The 26782-nt window shown below is 46.4% G+C and overlaps 1 protein-coding gene across 13 annotated transcripts in view; it reads left to right on the forward strand.

The window, feature by feature from the left end:
- The window catches only part of SLC22A5 (solute carrier family 22 member 5), an 88540-nt gene that overhangs the window by 15726 nt on the left and 46032 nt on the right, over positions 1–26782 (forward strand). For 4 of the 13 annotated variants that reach the window (XR_006735047.1, XR_006735051.1, XR_006735049.1 and 1 more), the window contains exons 7-12: positions 480–694; positions 2187–2369; positions 3334–3469; positions 3848–3950; positions 13463–13868; positions 25277–25375. Coding sequence is in view for 7 of the 13 variants with exons in the window: in XM_045550751.1 (XP_045406707.1) it covers positions 480–694; positions 2187–2369; positions 3334–3469; positions 3848–3935 (622 nt within the window). In the remaining 6 variants the exon portion in view is untranslated. Of the gene's footprint in view, positions 1–479; positions 695–970; positions 1182–2186; positions 2370–3333; positions 3470–3847; positions 3951–5585; positions 6856–6976; positions 7490–13462; positions 13869–14875; positions 15075–25276; positions 25376–26782 lie in introns of those variants that run through there. The other 9 variants (XR_006735048.1, XR_006735052.1, XM_045550751.1 and 6 more) reach the window with 9 other exon arrangements.

Raw genomic sequence — 26782 nt, forward strand, 5'->3', positions numbered from 1 at the left:
CGCCACAGATAGTCTTTAACCAAATGCTGTCCCTTGTTTTGTCTCATCCTCCAATCCTATCACACCTCACTTGATATCCGCCTCTCACGCATTCCCTAGCTCCTTCTGCAGTTGCTGGGTTTGGGGAGGTTCGGAGGGCAGGGAAGCAGCCTTCAGTAAGTGCTTTGGCTTAGTATTTTTAAAGCCAAAAGGCAGGTAGGAATTTTTTTCAACGAAGTGAGTCTGTCTGAATTACATAAGCTTTTCTGCTGTGGCACTTGCTCTGTGGGACGCTCTGGCAGTGCCCAGCACGGAGTTCACCCTTGCCCCGTGGGCCGGGGGACGTTATCCTTGTTCTGTGACGTGAGATGCAGGGTCAAGGCTCTGCCCCCTTCCTGTTCTCTGCTCAAAGAGAGGTGTGGAGCATTTTGAAAGCTGTTTAGGTGGGCGGAGGTGTGGAGACTGCGTTTCCAGCTTCTTTCTTCTGCGCTCTGTTTCAGGATGACCATCTCAGTGGGCTACTTTGGGCTTTCCCTCGATACTCCGAACTTGCATGGGGACATCTATTTGAACTGCTTCCTTTCGGCAGTGGTTGAAGTCCCGGCGTACGTGTTGGCCTGGCTGCTGCTGCGGCACCTGCCCCGGCGCTATTCCATGGCCACCGCCCTGTTCCTGGGTGGCAGCGTCCTCCTCTTCGTGCAGCTGGTGCCCCCAGGTAGGGACCATGTGCATCTGCGGTCTTGGGCCTCACGGAGTCACTCACTCTCTACCAGCCCGTTTTCCCCAGTTAATGAAGAGAACAGAGTCAAGTCCGTCACAGCTCCCCTGCCCAAGTGCTTACTTGGCCTAAGAACCAAGAGGAAGTGCCGCTTGAGACCAGAACACTCCTGATGGCCTGGGCTTTGGGGACGTGGGAGAAGCAACACTGGGGCTGTGGGTGAATTTTACTCTATACCCGAGTCACTGTGTTCATCTTTGTTTCCCACTCTAGAGTAAGGGGGAAGAAAGAGCCATCCCCGTTACTTTCGTCCTGGCCCTGTCTTATTTGTTCCTTCAGCCAATAGCTGCGCGGTGCCCGCTGCAGGCGCTCCGCCTGGTGCTCGCAGTGCGGAGGAAGGAAGTCGGCAGGGCCGCAGCCCTCGCAGCGCTTGCTCCCTGGTCGAGAAGACCACAGCAAACAAGTAAATAAAATGCTTAAAATAGTGCGGATCGCGCTGCCTTCTGTGGATAAAAACGAAGGGCAGCGGGGAGCTCGTTTGCACGAAGTCGTCACTAAGTGTCTGAACGGGAGCAGTTCAGCGGAAACACACATGAAGTGACAGAGAAAGCCACGGAAAAGTCTAGGAGAACGTTTCAGGAAGAAGACACAGCACGGGCAGTGACCCTGAGCAGGAACGACGCGGCACGTCTGAGGAGAGAGAGGGAGCTGGTTAGGAGAGAGGGCAGGCCACGAGCAGGACCTGATTTCTAAAACTGTCTTGGTGTGGCACGGACGGATGGGAGGGGGCCACTGCTGACACTTTACAGCACAGCCAGTGGGCCTCCCCCGTCTGGCACTGTGCCCAGAGCCCCCAGTGTGCCCGCGGATTTGGGAGCCTCTGGTGGTCTTGGGCCTCTCAGGCTGGGCACACTGCACAGGGACAGCCCCGGGGGTGTGTGGCAGAACAAGCCAGAAATGACGTAGCCGGGTCACACTGAGCTCAGAGTGACCCTCGGTCACAGGGAGAAGGACAGACGGGAGGATCATCCCCATGATGCTCTGTGAGCTTTCTGAGGTCTGAGTAGTATGAAAAACATGAAATGAGTTAGAATTGGATTCTCCATTCATCTAAAATCCATTAGTTGATCCCACAGTGCCTGCGGTGTGAGGGTCTGGGGTGACAGCCGACTCCCGGGCAGACACGTCTCGAATGACGTCTGGACTGGAAAGCAGGGTGGGCTGCCGGGGAGCGTGCTCTGGTGGTCTCTAGGCTGCGGGAAACGCACGTCCTCAGACAGCCGGGGCCCTGCCTCCGTCCAGGTGTCAGCGTGGGGGGACGTCTCGGCTGCAGTCCTGTCCCACAGCGGGAGGTTATAGACACACACCCCGCCCCGAAAAAAAGATTGGGGAGAAAGTACGTTTGCTCAAGCAAAACCGAAATGGACCTTTGAGTGGCAGCGTGCCCCGGGCTGGTGCCCACTCCTGCCTTCTTTCCTTTGCTCCCCAGACTTGTATTATCTGGCTACGGCCCTGGTGATGGTGGGCAAGTTCGGAGTCACGGCTGCCTTTTCTATGGTCTACGTGTACACGGCCGAGCTGTACCCCACGGTGGTCAGAAACATGGGCGTGGGCGTCAGCTCCACGGCGTCGCGCCTGGGCAGCATCCTGTCTCCCTACTTCGTGTACCTTGGTGAGAGCCGTGGGCAGGGCATGCGGGGCGGTGGGGGGAGGCTCTCGTGTGCGTGGAGATAGCGTGTTCGTAAGAAAACAAGCACACGCAGCCGTCGTGCGGGACCTGTGGCTGGGCAGGTTCCTCCCCGAGGGCACTGTCGGGGGGACAGTCTCTTTCAGATGGAAAACAACCCATAGACTAGCCAGACATCGATGAGAAAATTAGAAGGTTTCGTTTCTGTTTCTGTTTCGGCCGTCCCAGGCCTTCCACCAGAGACCGAAGTCCTTCACCCTCAGAAACTACACAGCAGCTTAGGGAGCCAATGTGCTCAGTTGGAGAAATTTCTCGGAATCAGCATTTAGAAGGAACAGGAGGGGAGAGATGTCCATTCGGGAGGATGGCGGTGGGAATCATTCCCACCGGAGGACACGCAGCGGGCTCACGTTGCGTGAAGATCTGCCTCGTGCCGTTTTGTCTAGCAGGGCCCCGGTTTGTTCTTCCCAAACCACATCCTCACGGCACTGCCGTCCCCTGCGCGTCCCCAGCCGGTATGGCTCTGGGGAGGGTGGCGCCTGCCCCGAGTACCCGGCGAGCTTTGTGGACACAGCATACAGATCTGACAAGCAGAAACGGCCTGTCTGGCCTGCAGGCAAATCAAACGGGCTGTGACACATCTACAGAGGTGGCAGAGTTATTCCTGTCCCTGGCCCAGTACTTTGAGTTCCTTGGAAACCCAACGTTGGGAAATAGGAATGATCCTCGTGTCTCGGCTCCTGCCCTGCACCTCAGGGCACTGCTGGACCCCCGGGCACCCCCTGCCGGCTCTGGGTTCCGAAACCAGATTCCAGTCTGGCGACTCAGTCTGTGGGCGGTGCCGAGGCTGAGAAGGACGGTGACCCTTATGGAGTCCTGGGAGCATAAGGGACGGAGAGAGACCAGGTCTAACCGCAACCTGGGCTGGGCTCTGTCTGCTTCGCCGCAGGGGCCTATGACCGCTTCCTGCCCTACATCCTGATGGGAAGCCTGACCATCCTGACCGCCATCCTCACCCTGTTTCTCCCGGAGAGCTTCGGCACCCCACTCCCAGACACCATCGACCAGATGCTAAGGGTCAAAGGGTAAGACGGCCTCTTCCTCGCTGTGGTGACGCGCTGGGCACGGGCCTGGCCAGGTCTCGGGATCCTCTCGTGGTGGAGCCCCGGCCTCCCGCAGACTCACGCGTGCCGTGGGCTAGTTTGGCCGTCAGAGGGCTGTGAGTAGCAAGGCGCGCACGGCCCGTGCTCTCTGGCTCCATCCCGTGTGGCCCTGCCGCCGCGCACGTCTCCATGGCGACACCAGCTCTGGATGACGCCGGGGCTGGGAGGAATATTTCAGAATCTGCTGTGTGATGGTTTTTCCCCCAGTGGAGATATCCTCAGTTCTTGGTTGTTTGTTTTGAGACTGGCAGGCGTCTTTCTAAGATCTGTTACTAACATTTGTTTTGCCTGTTTTTATAGAATAAAATACAAGCAGACTCCAGGTCACACAAGGATGCTCAGAGATGGCGAAGAAAGGCCCGTAATCCTTAAAAGCACGGGCTTCTAACGCAGCTTCCGGTAGGTGAGGAACGTAAGAGGAAAGACGGTGTCTCGTCCGAAACAGCTGTGCAGACACTGAGCCCTTCAGTGACAAAGGTCCCTGCTGTTCCTTCTCTTACCTGTGTCTGACTTGCTCGTGGGTGGCCGCCCGGACGCACCACCTTCCCCTAGGGAGCCAGGCTGCCTGCAGACAGCTTCAGACCAGTCCTAACTTGTGTGATGGTGGACCCGACGCTTCCTAAGGAGTTAACTATTCACTAGAACCAATGGGATTGGGAAGAATATGAGAAGAATCTGCTAAATTTACATTTTAATTTTAGATAACTTGAAAAGACCCCTAATAATACTGCAGGTCTAAGTCCCCCCACGCCCTTCCTTCTCATGGTGACCTTTGGAGGAAAAGAAATAGTTTCACAGGAAGTTTGATTTCTCACCTTTCCTCAGTTACGGATGACATTAACTAGGACTGTCACTGCCCAGGGCAGGAGAGCAGGGGGTCTGGGGAGAGTGAGCAGGTGCGGAATACGGGCAAGTGCGTTGCTGTGTGAGCTCTTGGCCAGCAGTGTGACCGCTGGGCGGATTTGGTCCCATCTGATCCAAGCCTGGGCTTGTCTAGCCATGAGGAATGCATCACTGCATTTGCTGTTCTCGTTTTCCACCGCTCTGCAAATCAGACCTCCTCACTGCTGTGGTTCTTGGCTATGGTTTGGAGGAAGTATATCAGTGAGAAAGAGAGACAAGCAACTTTGCCTTTTCTCTCAAAACTGTAATGGGTTTTGTTTTGTTGTTTTATTTGTTGTTGTCGTGTCTTTTTCTCCTTAAGTTATTTGCCTTTCAGAATAGACTTGGGGAAGGCTGGTTCCTTAGCCTCCTGGTTTGTGTCTTTTTCTTTTTTTCTTTCTTTCTTTCTTTTTTCTTTTTTTCTTTTTTAAGAGACAGGGTTTTACTCTGTTGCTCAGGCTGGAGTGCAGTGGTGGCATCATCCTAGCTCATTGCAGCCTCAAACTCCTGGCCTCAAGTGATCCTCCTGCCTCAGCCTCCTAAGTAGCTGGGACTACAGGTGCGTGCCACCACGCCTGGCTAATTTTTTTTATTTTTATTTTTTGTGAAGACGAGATCTTGCTGTGTTTCCTAGGCTGGTCTCAAACTCCTGGCCTCAAGTAATCCTCCCACCCTGGCTTCCCAAGGTGCTGGGATTACAGGCATGAGCCACTGCGCCTGGCCTGTGTCTTTTTTTTTTTTTAACCCAAAATCACTCCAGCAATGGTCTGCGGTTGCCACCGGTACAAGGCCTTTCCAGTTTTGTCCACTGGCACTTCTTTGAATGCCAAAAACAATGTCATTGTGTGTATTCCTTTTGTGATGCCTGATCAGGGGGAAAAAATTATAAAGAAATTTAAATTGTGTTCACAGTCTCTCAGAGCTGCTCACTGCAGCCACATAACACTATCAGGAGATGTTTTGTGTTCAGTGGTTGCCTTCTCTTTGCTGATCATGTTACCATGGTACTTCTAACCCGTGTGCTTCAGTTGGTGAAAAGAAAACAAAACCAACCAAATTTTTGTGAAAGCTACTGCTGTGCCTTGGAAAATGAGAAAGTTTTAATAAGTAAAATGATTTTTTAAATAATAGCCACTCCTACAATCTTCATTTCCAGAAGTTGGTGACGTTGTGCACACCATCACCTGACTTTTCTGGCAGCTCGAGCTAATTCTGGCAATGGTTGGGATTAATGTCTAAAGCTACAATTTAATACCTGTGTACTGGAAATCTCCACTCTGTTAATTGATTATGGACGGAGCCAGCCTCTTGCACAAGTGTCTTGGCCTGGGTCCCCTGAAAGCAGCTCTCCTGTGCAGGTAGTTGGTTTACTTGGAAATGAGATTCCAGGGAGCAAGAGTGAAGGAAGGCGGGAGAAGAATAGGGGAGGAGGGAGACCAAGTACAAGGCTACATTCTCAGGTTGGTCAATGCCAAGGGCGGGAGTGCTCCCTCCAGCAGGAACTTCTGAGGCGGCTTATGAAATGCATCTCAAAGCCATCGGCCCCGTGGACAGAAGGGGGAAGGCATTTCTCTGTTGGTGCCCACTCACCAACCGTGTCAGCTTCCCATGTTTCCAGGTTGCAAACGCATTAGTCCCAAACAGGTCCAGTCCCCTGGGCAGAAAGCAAGAGGTGACACATCGCAGGCTGGAGTGAGGCTTGCTGGAGCCCCTGTGAACTGGTCACTGCCGCGGTGGCTGCAGCGATGGCAGGGCTGAGGGGTTGGGGGTCGGGTGTAGTGCACAAGAGGTGTCTGATCTCTGTATGCCATTTGTCATGGGACATTCGGGGCTGGAAAGTGTGGATGGACCTGGGTGAACAGCTCCAGTGTCGGACAGACAACTCAAGGGCATGTTGTGTAACAACTCAGGTGGGACGGAAGGCAGCACATCTTCTGGAACACTGCTGGCCTCTGCACTCTCCTCCAGCCTGGTTCTGTGCCGAGTTCCTGACTAGCTGACTTCCCCGGGGCTCCAGCATCAGAACTGCAGGCCCACCTGTTCTCCTAATTGCAGGCATGAACAATTTCTGCATTTTCTCTCTTATTATCAGTGCCGCTGATTCCAGTCATTTGTGGCCTTCTGAGGACAAAAACCGTAATTACCTGCATGCTTAGAGCTCTTCCTGTGGTGGGGCAATAGCCCAGGTCACTGCTCCCAGGGCTGAGCCAAGGGTGTGAAAATCCAGGCCCTCTGTCCGAGTCTGCTGGGCATGTGTGCACCTCGTTTCCTTCAGTGCCACGTCTTGGGAAGATGGAGTTTTCTAGACCAGGAATCCCTCCTGTCGGGGAGAGAGGCGTGCACAGACTGTAGTCACAGGGGCAGAGGTGGTGAGTGATGAGGTGCTCACTTAATAGCTATAATAACTGGAAACCAGTGGACCCACAGAAATAGGAAGGACAAAGAAAAGGAGCTGGAGAAACAACTCAGATTTTTTTTTAAAGTTCTCTGTCACAGATCAAAGTAAAGGCAAGGATTTACCCAATCATCTTTTCCTGTTCTTGGCAGCTAGTTCCTGTCTCCATCAGGGTTCCCTCAACACTCTTCGTGGATTCCAGAAGGGCGGCTGTTTGCCAACGAGAATTAACCTGCTTCATAGCTGGCCTAGGGGATAGCGAATGAGGTGCGCAGAGGACCCTGTTCTCTGCCAGGTCGTAGGTGGCAGAACAGAACTTTCTTCTAGGTGTTTGTCTACTAATTGCTTTTCCTAAAGGGCTTTTAGGCTGATAGAGGCTTGATGCAAAACATTAGCAACACCTTATGTTGTGTGCTATTGCTTTAAAAGCACTTCGGGAAAATACATCTATTTTCTCCTTTAATCCTCATAAGAAAATCCCATGAGGTTGATGGAGGATGCCTAGGTTTTTCTCAGCAGAACTCATATGTCTTCTTGGAGCTCTCAGGCGGACCCATGCCTGAAAGTCTCACCCCCTGGAGAAAGGGGCCTGATCTCAGGGACAGAGTTTTGTAAGAAGATGCCGAGAGACGCTGTGACATCATTTCTCTGCTGGGCCAGCCAGAGAGCAGGCACCGACTGCTTTTTACCCTTTTATTTATTTATTTATTTATTTTTGTAAAGATGGGGTCTCACCATGTTGCCCAGGCTGGTCTTGAACTCCTGGCCTCAAGCAACCCTCCCACCTCGGCCTCCGAAAGGGCTGGGATTACAGGTGCTGACTGACTCTACCCCAGAAGAAGTCTCACAAAAAACTTCTCATGGATGTGTAGAGGAGGGGTGGGAACGTGCTCTATACCTCAAGGATAGACTGCTAAATGTATGCGGTGGTATCAGCATTTCTGTGGCTAGTCTGCTGAAGAGATTTGAAACATTTAATGCTCGTGCACTTTTGATTATGAACAAAACGGTTCTGAAAATTCCAAATGTCCTCATAGAATTACCCTCCCCCATACCAAAAAAATGAGCACAAAAAAAAGCAAAAATCTACAAATTTTTTTCACCAAAACTAACCAAACAAGAAAGCAGTGCAACATAATACACGTCAAAAATTGATGTAAGAGGAAGAAATGAAGATTTTAACCCTGCCCCCAATCTCTTGAACCATACTAAAAAGTCATCAACATCTGGAACAATCTCCCTAATACTCCCAAATCTGGCAAACAGCAAACTGGTTAAAGGCCTCTATTTATTTCCCTCTTCAAGGAATTTTGGGAACTACTCTAGAGCACACATGGAAGAAGTGGAGAAAGTGGAGAATGGGGATGACCCTGAAAGAAGTGAGGGCTGCCCAGTAGCAAATGCTAAGGGAACCTTCAGGCTGAAATGACACTAGCCAGTAACTTGAATCCACAGGAAGGAATAATGAACATGGGTAAATGTATCTCCCTAAGTAATTATAAAGACAGTATTAATGTATTTTCTTAATTCTATTTCCTATATAATTTAAAAAACAACTGCATAAAGTAATAATTATAAATTGAGGTTAATGGGCATCCACTGTATCAAGATGTAATTTGTGATGACAATAAAAGGGGATGGAGCTAAATAAGAGCAACGTTTTTGTATATTATTGAAATTGACTTGGTATTAATCTAAACCAGATTCTTATAAATTAATGTATGAATTATAATCTCCAGAGCAATCATTAAGAAGATAAATCAAAAATACGTAGTAAAAAAAATTGATACAGATTTAAAATGATACTTAGAAAATATGTATTTAACACAAAAGAAAGCAGTAATGAAGGAATTAAGGAATAAAAGAGATAAAAGACAGAAAACAAGTAGGAAACTAGGAGAAGTAAACCCTTCCTTGTCGGTAATTATATTAAATATGAATGTAACTTCTTCAATTAAAAGGCAGAGATTGGCAGAATAGATAAAAAACATAATCCAACTATTATGATGTCTACAAGAGTTTGAGTTAGATTCAAAGACAAAAATAGGTTGAAAATAAAAAGATGGGAAAAGATATTCCATGCAGATAATAACCAAAAGAGAGTTTGAATGTCTATACTAATATCATATAAATAGACTTTAACATAAAACTTGTTACAACAGACAGAGGTCATTATATTATTATTAAAGGGTTAATCCATCAAGAAGATATAACAATTATAAACATATATACACCTAACAAACCAACAGAGCCTGAAAATGCATGAAACAAAGACTGACAAAATTGAAGGGAAAAATACACAATTTAGTAATAATAGCAGATTTCAACACCTCGCTTTCAATAATGGATAGAATACTTGAAGATCAGCAAGAAAATAGAAAACTTGAAAACACTATAAACCAGCTAGACCTAACAGACATATAAAGATATCCACGCAATGCCAGAATACATATTCTTCTCAAGTGTACATGGAACATTCTCCAAGTTAGACCACGTTAGGCTATAAAACAAGCCTCACTAAATTTAAAAATATTGAAATCATACAAAGTATTTTCTCTGACCACAATGGAATAAAGCTAGAAATCAACAACAAAAGGAAATCTGGAAAATTCACAAGTATGTGGAAATTAAACAACACAGTCTTTAACAACCAATGGGTCAAAGAAGAAAACACAAGGGAAATTATAAAATACTTTGAGATTAAAAATGAAAACACAACATACCAAAACTCAGGGGATTCAGCAAAAGCTGTGCTCAGAGGGAAATTTATAGCTATAAACACCTACATTTTAGAAAAAGATCAATAAGGAAGTCAAGAATCTAAGCCTCTATCTTAAGGAACTTAAAAAATAAGGGCAAACTAAACCCAAAGCAAGAAGGAAGGAGATAATAAAGATTAGAACAGGCTGGGCGCAGTGGCTCACACCTGTAATCCTAGCACTTTGGGACGCTGAGGAGGGAGGATTGATTGAGGCCAAGAGTTCGAGACCAGCCTGAGGAAGAGCATGACCCCGTCTCTACAAAAAATAGAAAAATTAGCTGGGCATGATGGCACGCACCTATAGTCCCAGATACTCCGGAGGCTGAGACAATAGGATCACTTGAACCCAGGAACTTGAGGTTGCCATGAGCCATGACACCACTGTACTCTAGCCCAGGTGACAGAGCAAGACTGTATGTCAAAAAAAAAAAAAGGAAAGAAAATCTGAATAAGCTTATACCAAGAACAAAGTTTGAATCAAAAATCTCCCAGCAAAGAAAAGCCTAGGACCAGACGGCTTCAGTGGTGAATTCTACCAGGCATTTAAAGAATTAATGCCAAACTTCTCAAATTCTTCTAAAAGACAGAGTAAGAAAGAACACTTCCTAACTCACTCATTCTATGAGGCCAGTTTTACCCTGAGACCAAAGCCAGGCAGAAACATCAAAAGGAAAAGAAACTTTAATATCGCTTATGAACCCAGATGTGCTCAATAAAACACTAGCCAACCAAATCCAGTAGCATGTTAAGAGGATTATATATTGTAGCTAAGTGGGATTTATCCCAGGAATACAAAGGTGCTTCAATGTACAAGAATCAATATAATACACTACATTAACATCATTTGACAATATCTGACTCAGGTTAATCATAAAAGCAGCTGGCCAGGCGCAGTGGCTGAGACCTGTAATCCTAGCACTCTGGGAGGCTGAGGCGGGAGGATCACTTGAGATCAGGAGTTCGAGACCAGCCTGAGCAAGAGTGAGACCCCATCTCTACTAAAAATAGAAAGAAATGATCTGGACAACTAAAAAATATATATAGAAAAAATTAGCCAGGTATGGTGGCGCATGCCTGTAGTCCCAGTTACTTGGGAGGCTGAGGCAGAAGGATCACTTAAGCCCAGGAGTCTGAGGTTGCTGTGAGCTCAGCTGATGCCACGGCACTCTAGCCCAGGCAAAAAGTGAGACTCTGTCTCAAAAATTAAAAAAAGAAAAGAAAAGAAAACAATGAACAGAGTGAAAAGGCAACCCATGTCATGGGAGAAAATATTTGCAAATCATATATCTGGTAAGGGGTTAATATCGAGAATACATAAAGAACTTGTATAACTCTGCCACCAAAAAACAAACATCCAATTACAAAATATGCCAGAGCCTTGAGTAGTCATTGCTTCAAAGAAAATATACAAATGGCCAGTAAGCACATGAAAAGATCCTCAACATCACTAATCACTAGGGAAATGCAAATCAAAACCACAGTAAGATACCACTTCATACCCAGTGGGATAGCTACTATTAAATAAACAGAAAACAACAAGTGTTGGTGAGGATGTGGAGAAGCTGGAACCCTTGTACGTTGCTGGTGGGAATGTAAAATGGGGCAACCACTATGCAAAGCAGCATGGCAGTTCCTCCAAAGTTAAAAACAGAATTACCATATGATCCAGCAATTCCACTTCTGGGTAAAAGCACATACTCAAGTAGATACTTGTACACGTAAGTTTGTAGCAGCATTATTCCAAATAGCCAAAAGGTAGGAGCACCCAAGTGTCTATCAAAGTATGGATAAACAAAATATTGAACACGTACAATGGAATATTCACCTTAAAAAGGAATGAAATTCTGATACATGTTACAACATGAACCTTGAAAACATTATGCTAAGTGAAATAAGCCAGACACAAAACGACAAATATTGTATGATTCCACATAGATGTGGTATCTAGAATAGTCAAACTAACAGACAGAAAATAGAATAGTGGTTACCAGGGGCTGAGAGGAAGAGGTGATGGGGCATTATTATTTAATGGGTACAGAGTTTCAGTTTGGTATGATGAAAAAATTCCGGAGATAGATGGTGGTGATGGCCCTACAACAATGTGAATGTACTTAATGCCACTGAATTATACAACTAAAAATGGTTAAATTGGTAAATTTTATGTGTATTCTACTACAATAACTAATTTTTAAAAAGAATTGTACAAGTATAAGGGCAATAAACATTCTTAAATATTAAACTCAAGGAATAAGGTACTCGTGAATCTTTTTTGAAAGAAACTATACATAAAATCCAGCCAATTAATAAATGAATCCATTTGCAACTCATATAACAAAGAACTTACCTACTATAAAGAGATTTTGTACAAATAAATGAGATAATAGCCCAATAGAAAACTGGGCGAGAGATACAATCAGTACACAGATATGAATGGTACACAGAAATTGAAGCACAAATGACTTCGGAACGTATGAGAAGGTTCTGTACCTCACTGCGAATAAAAGAAATGCAAATAAAAACTCTACAGTCGTCCCCCCTTATCCATGGACTTGCCTTCCACGGCTTCGGTTACCCACGGTCAACCATGGTGAGTACGATACAATAAGATATTGAGAGAGAGGGAGACCACATTCACATAACTTTCATTATAGTATATTGTTATCATTGCTTTATTATTATTGTTAATCTCTTACTGTGCCTAACTGATACATTAAATGTTATCATAAGTATGGATGTATAAGAAAAAAATATAATATGTATAGGGTTTGGTATTACCTGAGGTTTCAGGCACCCACTGGGGGTCTTAGAATGTATCCTCTATGGATAAGGGGGGTTCTACTGTATCAAGACATCATTTTTCATCTATCCATCCATTTTTCTCTCTGTATAAATGCAAAGAGAGATGTATCTAGTAATATTTTCCTAATGCTAATAATAATAATTTGGGGATGGTAAGATTTGGGAGAGCTTTTAAAACATCCATTGTTGTACTTTCTACAGTGTTTGTATTCCTTATTTTTTTTTTGCAACCCCCCCCCCCGTATTCCTTAAAATAAGCTTGTTTCAAAGTGACTTTTAGTTAAAAGATACTTACACAAGATGGGAACAGTAGTTAACTCTGAGAATAAGGTCAAATTGTTTTCTTCTGTGTACGTTTCTGTATTTTTTAAAACTCCTCCATCCCCTTCCCAAACCTTCACCGATTTTTAATGCATTTCAACTCCTAATATGACAGACTTTCAGCTTTCTATCTCTCCTTGCTACTTCTGCCTCCATCCATACATTGTCCTCCTTCATCCCTCTTACCCAGTTCTACCCGTGTTCAAGGTTTAGCTCAAGCACATCCTCTTCCTGGGAGGCACTGTAGCTTATTGGGTGAGTGCACAGAGCCAGAGCAGACAGATGACGTGGTCGTCCAGAAGGAGATTTCTGCACTTACTGGCTCTATAACTCTGGGCAAGTCACTTCACTTAACTTTTCTGAGACTCTGTTTCCTCATCTGTAAAATTCCTTACCTCATTGGATTTCTGTAAAGATTAAATTAGATGATGCATGTAAAGTGCTTAGCAGTGCTCAATTTGTGTTGACAATAATAATATTGCTGGTCTTCCTCTTCCTCCTCCTGACCTCCCTACAGATAATTAGTCCTTATCCTGTTCTGTCTGGTTCCACGAGGGAAATTGTAACTGCCTTTGAGGGGAAAAGACAGGCCTTCTATCCCTAAGGCACTTAGGTAGTACACTCACCATACACTTGGTAGTTTTTAGAAATGTTTTAACAAATGCTTTCTACTCATTCATGCCTTCGTGAGGGACAGAGCCCTCAGGAAAACATCCTTCATGAAGCCCACACCTACTTCTTTTCTTTCTCTTTTTAGTCCAAACAGACTAATCGGTAACTGGGCTTCTTCAGAGCCTGGTAACGAGGCATGCAAACGGACTGTCGGCCTCCAGGGAGCTGGCTGTGGGCTGTCTGGAGTGGGCAGCCGGGGAAGGAAACGTTGCAGTTGACCTGTGATTGAGCTCCGTGTTCCAGTGCTCACGTGGGAGTCGTGATGTGTGTTCAAGCCTGCTGCAGTAGGAAGAGCCGGTAGCGCACCTTCCTCGCACAGATGATTCACTCGGGCTGCTAGTGACGGAACCCCCGTGACAGGGTCATCTTTGCCACCCCGCTCTCTCAAGCACCTTGCTCAGAGGCTGAACCCAGAGCAAGAGAGCCTTCTGGAGTGCTGGCTGCTTTCCTACCACAGAATGACAGAGACCTCCACCTCTGCGGCCAAACAGGTAAGTCCTTTCCTTAAAGAACACACATGAAAGGCAACTTTCTTTTCCTAGAAAATCAGGGTCCCCCGTAGCAAAATTATTTGCCTTTGATTGTTCAGGAACAATTGCTCGTTCCCTTTTGATTTTTTGACTTTTGAGTCCTCCTCAAGGAATTTAAAGGATATTTTTTGCTATTGGTAGGTTGTATTTTTCCAGAGGGAAACAGTTCTACTATTGGGTTCTAAACTGAGGATTGGAGATTATCCGTGGAACAAGCACTTTAAAAACAAGACCAGACCCTAGCTCACCCTAGCTTGGAGGATGTGGGTGACAGCTTAGTGCCAGAGCATAAGCGTATTATCCGTGGGAAAGTAGACTCGGAGTTTCCTTGCCCATCTGACCTCTCACCCAGCATGTGCAGAATTGGAACCCGCCAGAACTTGAGCCTCTTCCAAGGTTCTCAAGCTCAATGAAGGGCATCGCTGGGCTAGTTTTGGTCCTCCTGGAACAGACACCAAGATAAAATTAAATGTGTAAGAGTTTATTGGGGGAAAATGCTTGTGAAAGCTAAACAGGAGAGGAAGCAGGAATAAACAGATTCAGAGGGTCATGCAGATCTGACACCTGTGCAAGGGGAGCAGGAAGGATGAGGCAGGAAGAGCCTCGGACTGCAGAGTAGTTCTCAGCAAGTGTCGGCCGGGCTGACAGAAAGGCCCACAACACAGATTGCCTGTGAGGGGAGTTCTACCTCCGTTATTCCCTCTCGCAGCATCGAATGCACTTTGTAGCATGCAGGTATGCTGTATTTGACTGATTATTTGATTGTCTGGTTACCTCACTAAAGTGTGTTTCCTGAGGGCAGAAACCACATTTGTTTTTGCTCATTATTGAATTTCCAGTACTAATTAGCAGGGTGGCTATATTTTGTAGTTGCCACAGAATATTTGTTGAAGTATCTTAAAGGGTTATTTGATTTTTTTTTCATTTTTATTTGAATCACATACCAGGTATTTTTCTTTCCTACCCAGTGAATTCTGTCTAATCTGGAAGCTGGTTACACCGTCCTTTCCTTCCATTTATATTGGTCTTCAGCCGTGTCACGTGATCATTGCGACCCCACCACCTCCACTGCCCCTTTCCATAGTGAAGTCTTCAAGGACTGGCTTTGGACTTGGACTTTTGCTTCTTTTGTGTCTTCACTGACTATCATTTCAGGCCTGGATAAAGTGCTTGTGTGCGGAACTTGCTCTTGCACAAACTTTTGTTCCAGGATTAGAAGGTCAGGAGGGGTGGTAAGGAAAATAGAACTGCCTCCAAAGAGTTGGGATAGAAATTTGTCCTTTAGAAGTAAAATTATAAATCAAGCTATTAGAGCAAAGATACAAAATGCCTCCATGAAGAAAAAAATAAGAGTAGTCTGGTAACGGGAACAAAAAAACCAAATTAACTATTTAATCCATCCAGAGTCGCTTTGGTTTGCCTGTTTGTAATTTGGGCACATTCCCTGTGAGAGGGAGGCCTTGTAACGTTACTCAGTAAGGTCTTGCTCCATCTAAAAATGTGTCCGTCTGAGAAGAGGGGAAAGCACAATAAATAAAGAGAACCTCGATGACACAGACAGACGGTATCCAGGAAGCCCCCTTCCGGGAGAAGCGGTGGCCAGCCCAGCAGGGATGAGTGGCCAGTCCTCCCAGCAGATTTTGACCTGCGTTATGGAAAGACATACCACGTTGCCCAACATTTAATTTAGATAACTCACTTTTTTGATTCTGATTTTAAGCTCACCGAGCCACTTTCTGACTATTAGGCTCCGAACTGCACAACTACAAGAAGAGAATGCCTCATCGGGTAGCCTCAGGAGTCCAGTGCTCCTGACAGTTTGGCTTCTAACAGGAATGGTTAAGCTACATGTTTGCCGCCTGGCCTTGATTTGAATCCTGCCACTAACACGTATAGTAACTGTGGGACGTTGAGATTTCCTTCATCTTTTTCCCCCCAAGTGAAAAATAGATTACAATGCACCCTGCGACTGTGGGGAGAATTAGGTGAGGCAGTGCATGTAACACACTTAACATAGGGTCTAGCAAATAGCGAATGCAATCAATAAATCGGCATTCTCGTTTTATACAACACTGCTAATCAACTCTGGAACACTTAAAACCAGATGAAAGTTTTGGTCCCACAAGGTCAAGGACCAGACCCAGACCTTGGGAAATCACCAAGATGAAAGGTTTCAGGCCAGCCTTTGCCCCCTGGCCCTTTCTGTTCACATGTGTAACACCTACAACAGGCAACCGGGATTTGGCTGTCTCATCCTCTCTTTGCCTGACCTTCATTTTCCCAAACACAGTTTTATGCAGAGCATGCTTAGCTCTACTTTGCTCTCGTGGGTGGAGAATTGTTATCCCATAACGAGGAAGAGGCTCCAAGGCTTAGCTTTGATTTTTTTTTTCCCCTTCATACTACAGACCCAAAGCATTATCTTCTGAAGGGGCAAACGTAGGGTCACCATTGGCCTGCCCCACATCCCTGCGTCTCTCCAGGGAAATGTCACAGGGACACACAGAAAGCCCCTGTGTCAGTCACACACCAGGGCCTCCCTCTCACTGGGAATGTGCCCAAAGTACTAACAGGCAAACCAAAGTGACTCTGGACAGATGAAATAGTTAATTTTGGGATTTTGTTCCGGTTAGCAGACTGCTCCGTTTGCTCAAAAAACCATTCTATGTCGGCTTTATAAAAAACAAACAAACACACGCGCGCAAACCGTGGAGTATGGAGTTTTGTCAGTGTCTTCCAAAACCGAGTGAGTAGAAATGCCTGCAAAAGCATTTTCAGATTTCGGTGGCGGTGCTGGATGGAGGTGTAGGAATTCCTGTCACACTGGGTGGCAGTTTGCTCTGCTCGGACAAAACCCGGGTCCCCTGGCAGGCCTGCAGGGCCGACCGAAGCCTGCGGTGCCTCCTCAGTCCCCCTGAGGTCAAGGTAACAGTGCAGACTTTGAAAACTCTCTTATTACCACGGAGACACCTCCAAGTTTATCAGCTAACAGAGAGCATGTCTGTCCAGTATCCAGGTAAACAACGGTATGGTCACCGCCCTCAAGGACCCCACCTGGAGGCTGACAGAAAATACTAAATATTTTCTTCTTTTATCATTTAATTCCCCAAATTCTGTAAGTACGATTACTGTCCTCATCCTGCAGGGAAGAGACTAAGGCTAACTAGTTAAGTATTTTGCCCCAGATCAGTCAGTCAGAGACAGCCGGGCCCGAACCCTTGAATCTCTAACTCCTCGGTTAGTGACGGGGGCCACTTAGACCACGGAGTCCACACCTTGGGCTTGCTGTCCAGTTGTATCAGATGAAGGGTCCCCGCTTTCACCAATGCCATTGACTTTTGATTTCTCCGCTGACCCCGGAGGAAGTGGCTGGTACCTCGGGGTCAAGTCCTCTCCAAAGGGACCCTCAGAGGGTCGTCCCAGCCGCCCAGGCGAGCGCCGCCAGCCGAGGGCAGCTGGGAGAACCGGCCCGACCGGCCGCGGAGCCCCCCGCGGGCGCCTTTCCCCTTGCCGCGGGGCTGCCGGCCTGCGGTCCCGCCCGGGGCCCGCCGAGGCCGGAGCGCGCGACGGGCTCGCTCGCGGCCGCCCGTGGACCCGGCCCCGGCCGAGCGTCGCCGGACGGGCCCGAGCGGCCCCGAGCCCCGAGGCCCCCGCCGCTCGCCGCGCGCTCGGCCCGGGTCCCGCCTCCCGGGGCTTTCGCTTTCGCTTTGCGGCCGATGCCGTTGAGGAAAACGAAAGCGGCCGGGACCGGGACCCGCGCAGCTGCCGTCCCGGGCGGGGGGCGCTCGGTGTGGCGGCGACCTGCCCGGAGCGCGGGCCCCGAGGTAAGCGCGTCCCCTCCGCGGACGCCTCGCGGGCTCCTCCTTGCGACCCGGCGGGCCGGACGCCGGCGGCCGTGGGAGGCGGGCGGGGCGGGAGGCCCGAGAGCGCCGGGGCTGCGCGGCTTGGAGCCGCCGGGCTGGGCCGGGGGTCTGGCCGCCCGGGGACGAGGGGCACGGGCGAGCCACCTCAGCACGCGCCTCCTCTGCGGGGGACACCGCCTCCCTGGGTTGTGGGGGGCGATGTGCGTGAGGAGCCGAGCAGGGGACCCGACCCGAGCTCGGCGTCACCCCGCGAGCCCCGCCTGCCCCCTCGGCACCACCGCGTCGTCGTGCGGGGCCTGAGCTTCCGCGGGCCGCGCACCGGGGCACCGGGGCCACCCGGGCCGCCTCCCCGCGCCCGCTCCCCGTCCCAGCGCGGGCAGGACGGCAGGACGGCAGCCGGGCAGGGTCCCCGCCGCGGCCGCGCGCGAGGGAGGTCGGCGCTCGCCTGCAGGGCCGGCCCGCGGCTGGCGGAGACTGGCAGGGACAGGTGCGCCCGGAGCCCGCGTCCTGCCCGACCGGGAAACGGTGTCCGCCGCGTCCGCCGGCAGAAGCAAGAACGCCGAGCGCGCCTGGCCTGGCCTTGGTCACGCGTGCCCAGCTCGTTGCTCCACCCAGGCTGGGGAGACAGCCCTGCCCCGAGGGTGTTCCCCGGCCCCTGGCGAGAGGAGACACGCAGGCAGGTTACCCGCGGGCAGGTGGTGAGGACAGGGACAGGTGGGTGCACGCTGAGAACACAGTGGCTAAGTCTGCAGGCTCCCGGCTTACATTCGAGTAAAACCGTTTTGTTTGCCAGTACCGAGAACGTCCTTCCTCTTCACGGCTGCCTCAGTGGTAGTGAATTCAGCCTAATCAGTCACGTGGATCTGAGCATAAGGCCCATTACTGAAACAAAACTTGAATGAGCTTAACTTTGAAAAAGCCTTCTGAATTTGACAAAAGGTGATCCAAGGTCCCAATTTTTAAAACCTGGGTCCCCCCCCCCCCGCGTCCCACCCGAGGGTGACGTCGAGTATTCATTGCTTTTAGAAAATCCTGCTGTTTTCATGAGCCAGAAAACTAGATTCACTTCTGCTCACATTCCCTTGGCGAGGACGAGTCTCATGGGTCTCACCTGGTTGGCAGGTGGCTGGGACGCAGCCTGGAGGTGTAGCAGGAGGAGGGGGACAGGGATGGCTGAGCAGTAGCAGCCTCTGCCACAACCCATTAATGTAGTGAATTACTTTATCATGAGATGGTTCTAATACACTTTTGGATTTGATTAGGTAACATTTTATTTAGGAGCTTAGCATCCATGTTTATAAGTGAAACTGGCCTGTATTTTTCTTTATTTGTGCATACAGTGCATATTCCACATTTCAGAATTAACCTTAAGTCAGGCAGTGTTTTCTCTTTTTTTCTGTTTTCTGAAGCAGCTCATTTAAGAGAGATTGCTCCTTGGAAGTTAGTAGAATGCACTTGTGAAATCTGGGCCTGAGACTGTGGGAAGAGGTTTTAAAATCATTTCAATTTCTTACCTAGATATTCACATTTCAGTCAATTTTGTGCCAATTTTGGCAATTTTTATTTTTTAGAAATGTATTCATTTCATCTATATTTTCAAATGTATATTATATTACTTTGTAAGTTTTTAAAAGTCTGTTGTTTTTGTCATTTCCTCTTTTTCCTGTAGTCTTTTGTTGTTTTTTTTTTAATCTGTCAGTTCTTGATCAATCTCTCTAGAGGTTTGTCTATTTTCAAATAAATACTTTGGGTTTTGTTAACCACATATATTTTTTGTCCTCTATTTTTTGTCCTCTATATCCTCTAGCTCATTGATTCTGCCCTTACATTTGTTTTTTCATTTCTTCATGTTTCTTTGGTTACATGCTTTTTATAATAGATTGAAACAATGTAGATGTTCATAAAGTGAGACAGGAAAGTCCACTTTGTCTCCTGTAAACCCATTCTCTGTAGGCAACCACAGTTACCACATTGGTGTGGTTTTTTGGACCCTTTCTTATGCTTATACAAACATTGTTCTATGACTTTCTAAACTATGTACATCATGGGCCTCTTTTTGTGGTACACACACACACACACATACACATCTGTTAAAATGGAATATGTACCATAATTTATCCATTTTCCATCCATGGACATTTAGGTTGAAAGTCTTGGTCTTTTAATAGTGGGATTTAATTTATTTTGGTCACTGATAAATGTGGTCTTATCCTGTTTTGCCAGATATTTATCATGAATTCTTTTTTTTTTTTCTTGTGACTTTCTGGATTCATCAAGTTCTCTTTTTTCCGCGTCTTCCTTCCTTCTTTTTATTTAGTGAATTGGAAGTTCTGTATCTTACAAGAGGCCATCATTTACTTCTTAAGCATAGATAAACTTATATTTTCCTGTCAGTGGCAAAAATTAATCAGAATCTATAACCTCCTTCCAAACATAAGATACTTTTGAGCATGTTTTTATTTCTTTTCTTCCCACCTTTCCCCCGCAGGCACATACACACACATAGGTATCTGCCCAGGAGTTATTTAAATAATCTGGAAGCTTCCAATTGTTATTAATTCTTCATGTTTCAAAATACATTTTTTCAATTTTAGAAATCTTAACAATTGCATTAATCTATAACCTATTTGTGTAATTGCACCAAGATAGGAAAGAGTAAATGTATGTTTCCTTTAGAGTGTTCATTGACTTGTCAAAAATTTATAGTGAATTGTACTTTTTTATTTTATTTTATTTTATTTTGAGACAGAGTCTCACTTTGCTGCCCAGGCTAGAGTGCCGTGGCATCAGCCTAGCTCACAGCAACCTCAAACTCCTGGGCTCAAGCGATCCTTCTGCCTCAGCCTCCTGAGTAGCTAGGACTACAGACATGTGCCACTATGCCCGGCTAATTTTGTTTTCTATATATTTTTAGTTGTCCAGATAATTTGTTTCTATTTTTAGTAGAGACGGGGTTTCGTTCTTGCTCAGGCTGGTCTCGAACTGAGCTCAAGCAATCCACCCGCCTCAGCCTCCCAGAGTGCTAGGATTACAGGCATGAGCCACCGCGCCGGGCCTGAATTGTATTTTGTGAGTAATGTTTCTCTGGGTCTCTTGTTTATCAAAAGTATACTTTGGAATCCATGCTATTCTGATCCTCTTTTGACCTTTGCTGGCACAAAGACATTCTGAAATATTTGTAATGGTAAAGTCACTTCCTCATGTTTGACTAAGTTTACTTTAACTTGGTTAAACCAAGTGCAATGTGAGTTTGTGTAAACTTACCACTAACTGAAGGTTTGTATGATAGCCCTGCCCTAGGGTTAGGCACTAGCTAGAGGAGTATGAAAATAGCCTTTGAAAATTCAGCTGCTGAATATTTTACACTAAAAATATTAAAAGTTTTAACGATTTTAATATATTTGTTTATAATACTTAGTATTTATGAGGGTGATGTAAAATAGGCACTCTGGTAAATCTAACTTAGATAGTGTTTGGACTGTGTTTATCAAACGCTTTTTTAAAGTGTCCATACCTTTAACCTGAATTCTACTTCCAGGAATATATCCTAAGGTGTGTATCCCATGCAAAGTTATTTCAGGTGGTGCAGGGTAATTCTAGGTGGGGACACATTTGCCACATCGTCTAACAGTGACTCACATGGTGACAAAGTTATTTCCCTCCTCAATTCCGTTTAGATATTCTGATCAAGGCAAGGAGAAAAACCTCAGCTTAGTGCTAATACGTCTCTCTAAGCCTCCCTAATCTCCCATTTGATATAAAAGAATGAGCAAAATGAGCAAAGGGGTAGCATTATCTTAAGTGTATTTTAACCATGGTGTTTTGATTCCCATAAATCATATTTATTTTTAGGACTGCCCTCATTTATGACATATGGTGCTGCTTTTCCACTTACAGTAGTAAATAAGGTTTGCTTCTAAAATATATTTATTTGAGGGTAGAAATGAGTTAATTTAAAGAGAAATGTTAAGTACAGTTCTGATGGTATTTAATTATGGCAAAATAGTAATGGCAATGCATGGATGTAGGAAATATGACCCTAAGGAAATAATTAGAGCCACAGACAGATATGAATCTGGAGATGTTCTTATACATGGAGATGTTCCTCCCAATGTCATTTATGTTATCGTAAAGCTAGAAACCATTCAGCTGTCGAGCAATTAGGGATTGGGTAAGTGATTTTGATACCTTCATATGATGAAATACTGCCACATATTAAAAAGTGTATTTAATGACATGAAAAAGTTATATATTGTTAGATAAAACAAAACTGGTTGCAAAAGAAAAGTGTATACAGTATCCCAATTTTGTTACAAATAAAGTGTGTTTGAGATGTGTGTGTGTACATATATATATGTATATATCTTAATATCAAAATAATTGGGAAAAAAGACTGGAAGAAAATATTTCTTCATGGTTGGGACTACAGGAGATTTTTGTGTTTTCCAATAACAGACATATGTCAACTTTTGTTACCAGAAAAAAATATATACCTATGTTTTAATTAACTTGAACCTACCCTAACAGGACTGCCTGATATTTTGCCATCTACAGGCATTTCTGGTCCTTTCATGCTCTTAGAATGCAGTTAGGTCCCTGTGGCCTGCCGCAAAGCCACAGGGGAACAGCACTTTGAAGACTTACGTGTCATCTCTCAGTACAATCCAAGGTACTTGGTCTTGTTGGGTGTATATTTATACCTTTGGAGTAGAATAGAGATAATTTTTCTAAAAGTCTCTTAAATCATTTTTATTGCTTTTCTTTTCAACAGCCCCATTAGGCAGGACCAAATTAGGATCCCACTTTTTAAGTAGGTCTGGATCATTCAATAGGAATGGGGTAGATGCTAAGAGATGGTCTCCTAGTTTCTTGTTTATTCTTTAATTTCTGCATTATTCTGCTGACCGTGAAGTTTTTAGATGTTGAATTTAATTTTGGTTCTCCTTCACCTGGGTTGGAGACGTGTATATTTAAATTTGGAAGCCTTCTTTCCAGGATTACAAAAGCTCTGTTCAGGAAAAAAGAAAAGAAATGAGTTCAGGCCAGACACAGTGGCTCACGCCTGTAATCCTACCACTCTGGGAGGCCAAGGCGGGAGGATTGCTTGAGCTCAGTTTGAGACCAGCCTGAGCAAGAACGAAACCCTGTCTCTACTAAAAATAGAAAAAAAAAAAAATTAGTCAACTAAAAATAGAAACAAAAAATTAGTGGGGCGTGGTGGCTGTAGTCTGTAGTCCAGCTACTTGGGAGGCTGAGGCCGGAGGATTGCTTGAGCCCAGGAGTTTGAGGTTGCTGTGAGCTAGGCTGATGCCACGGCACTCTAGTCTGGGCTACAGAGCGAGACTGTGTCTCAAAAAAAAAAAAAAAATGAGTTCACTACAAGGCCTATTGGCAGAAATAATTGCTACCTTTTGTCTAGTAAAAATGGCCTGGGTGTCACTTCTTAGAGCTTGTTCCTGAAGACTCCTGAACTCTCCTGTGGGAATGAAGTTGGCAGGTTCTGATTAACAGCAGTTAAGTGAGTAAGTGCTGTGTCTGGCTGGGAGCGGCCTTGTAGCCCTGGTATGAGCTCTTCCCCCTTCTATAGAGAGTGCTGGGCACTAGCCAGGGTGAGCCAGCCAAAGCCTGAGCCTGAAAGAGCCCTGCTGTGGCATTCCAGTAACACCCACCAGATTGCAGCAAGACCTTTGACTGGGACTCTTCCCCTCCTGGGCTCCTTCAGCTCCACCATTCCTGTCCGTCCCCATGTCGACCACTGTTGTACAAGCTCTTGTAGCTCTTGCCTAGGCAGTAGCAGTCACCTCCAGCTGGTCCCTGCCTCCCTTACTTCCAATCTATTTTTCACAGAAGCCAGCATATACTAGTCTCCTACTGATGATATATAACAAATTACCACAAGATTAGTGGCTTAAAACAATATAAAGTTATTATTATTTTACAGTTCTGTAGGTCAAAGTTCCCAAATCAAGTTTTTGGCAGGGCTGCATTCCCTCTGGAGGCTCTAGAGGGGAATCATTTTGTTGCCTTTTCCAGCTTCAAGAGGCCACCTGCATTCCTTGGCTCGTGTCCTCTTCCTCCATCTTCGAAGACAAGTCTTTCTCATGCTGCATCACTCTGACACTCCTCTTGTGTGGTCAGATCACCTGCGCCTTCCTCTTACAAGAACACCTGTGATCACAGGTGTTGGGCCCCCCTTGATAATCTCCCCGTCTCAAGACCCTTAACTTTATCACATCTGCAGTGTCCCTTTTGTCACACAAGGGAACATACATACAGCCTCCAGGGATTCAGATGTCCACATCCTTGATGGGGCCGTTAGCCAACTGCATAGCATAATTTTTTTTTTTTTTCAAAGCAAGAAAGGTTTGGAGCATAGCATAATCTTTTAAAAACACACACCCAACCAGATTAGTGCTCCGCCTAAGACCCTTATGTGGTGCTCCAGTTCTCAGAGGGTAAGGCTCAAATTCCTCTTGTGGCTGGGGGTGTGACACAGGGCTGCCCACACGAGTTCTGCTCTCCCTGCCATCTGTCGGCGGTCCAGCCCGTGTGCGTGGCATGCTTTGCACCAGGCCGCCTGCTCCCCCCACGCTCACCCCCGGCCTTGCCCCGACCCCAGACGAGGCCAGGCCTCCCTGAGATGTTCTCATCAGGTCTGTGTGCTATTCTGCTATCACAGTTTAACATGTTTGCATTTATTTAGGTGATTATTTGACTAATCATAAATGTTCCTCTTCTGTGAATAAGTGCTCTCTACAGGCAGGAACATGTCTGTTTCTTGCCCACGATTGCATTCCTGGCACAGGGCCTGGCAGGCAGTTGTGGACAAGAAATGACATGGTTAGTAAGTTCTTGGAAATGAATGAATATTAACAGCTTTGTCATCGCACTCTATCCCTGCTTTTTCTTTGGCACAGCATTTATCACCTTTCCCCTCCACTAGAAGGGAGGCTTCTCGAGAGCAGGGACTTTGTCTTTTGTGTTCGCTGCTTTCTTCCCGGTCCCCAGAGCAGCGTCTGGTCCACAACAGACACTCGATAACTATTTGGGGGATGAATGTCTGCAGGATGCTGAGCATCTCTCATGGTTTTTATGTTTAACCCCGCTTTGAAATGAGATAGTATCACGTTCTTCATTTTAATCATTCAACCTAATTCGATAATCAGGCAAATTGGCAGAGACTTTCTAAAATTGTTGTGAGAATTAAATGAGTAAACAGACGTAAGTCCCTGAGAGCAGTGCCTGGCAGCAGCAGCCCTGTGTGACAGTTTGCTGCTGTTGCTGTTCAGAAGTACTTGAACCCTTGATGTCGTGGAGACCTCGCTGACTGCTGTGTGTGACGGTCCCCAGCACAGACTGCTGAGGGCGCCGCGGGCCCTGGCACCTGTGCATGTTCCTGGCTCTGACACCAGGACTTGACCCGGGTCTTCCAGCTGCGTGAGGATTGGAGGGGACTTCGGTAGGTGACTGGGCTGTTGCTTATGCTGGTCCTTGTCTTGCCTGCAGATGGCAGCACACCCTGGACCTCCCTGAGCCGCGGGCGGGCCTGAGGCTGGACCCCAGAGAACCGAGAAAATGGAGACCCGGCCGCCACCCCCGCTGCGGGTGAGTGCCCAGCTCCACCGGAGTTTTCCTCTTATCTGTTCTGCAGTATTTGTTTTTCCTCTTATTTGTTTTTCGGTAGAGGAATTGATGCAAATCACATGTGTTCAATTTTGATGTAGTTTCTTGATTTTCAGTTTGTTTACGAAAACAAAAAACAATAGCAGTGTAACCAGAATTATTCCTAGAATGTCTCAGAGGGAATGAGGGACAAGTGCGTCCTCTGCATTGTACGTGTGGCTTCCTTCCTGTCTGCACTGGGGCCTGTCCCCTTTGCCATCCAGGGAGGAGGTACCCACCCAAAACAGTTCAGCAAGTGTGTGGTAAGCCACCAGGGTGACGTGTTCTTTGCACCGTCCCTGTTGTCCTCCCTCCAGTTGTTCACAAGGCAGACTGTTCACCTACTGCCAGGGAGCTGTCACTGGCCCTGCAGATCCCCCCAGACCTGGCAGCCCCTTGGTGGCCTTCGTCCTCTGCTCCTCCTCTCCTCCCACACCTATTTCACAGCTGTCTTATTTACCCTGAGATCTTAGTTGTGCTGCAGTCTGAGCAGCTGAGTGGAGATTGTGTTCTGTTTGAACCCCATTTCTTAGCTTTGTGCTCAGTAGAAAATAATTTTTCGTATTTGGGAATAAGGGGACCTTCTGCCCTTTATGCCAAGGGCTGCTGTACCACTTCTTGGCCTTCTAGTGAGTTTCAGCACCGGCTAGGTTTGGTGATATCTCTCCCTTAGCTGCAGCCCCTTCAGGGCCCTGCCTGACAAGGATTCTGTGACATCTTCCCTTAGTGTCCCAAGTATTCTTTGAAGGGAACTTGATGATCGCTTATCCTTCACCCCAACCTGTGAGTCCCTGCTACGTACCAGACCCTGAGCTACAGAGCTTACATCTCCTTCAGTCCTCACAAAACCCTGGAGAAATAGGTGATATTACTCCTTTGTTACAAATACAGAAATCAAGCCCCAGAGATTGACTTATACAGAAGCTAAGGCTTACAGAGCAAACCAGGGGGGTCCGCCAAGGTCTCTGTCTCTCTTGCCTCTTACCGGAAAGTGAGGCCAGTCACTTCTAGGTACAAGATGAATCACATTTGTCTTGTAGTGACCTGGAAAAGGAATAAAGTGAAATTAATGAGAAACAAAATTATTATCCCCAAACAACTTCCGTATTTAAATTTACTATCCTAATTTTACGTAATACTGTTTTTCTTATCTATTTCATTTAACCTGAACTGTTGGCACATACTGGTAAAATTTGCCCTTATTACTGTTAATAGTTGCCTTATGTGCATCATTAAAATTTTACCAGTTAATGCAAAATTGTTTTATTATTCATTTGAAGGACATGTGACTTCCATAAACTGGAAAAATTTGATTTAAAAACTTTAGAAGTCTTCCTCCACACCCAAGAG

Source organism: Lemur catta, chromosome 5, assembly GCF_020740605.2.
Source record: "Lemur catta isolate mLemCat1 chromosome 5, mLemCat1.pri, whole genome shotgun sequence".
NCBI classification, from domain to species: domain Eukaryota; kingdom Metazoa; phylum Chordata; class Mammalia; order Primates; family Lemuridae; genus Lemur; species Lemur catta.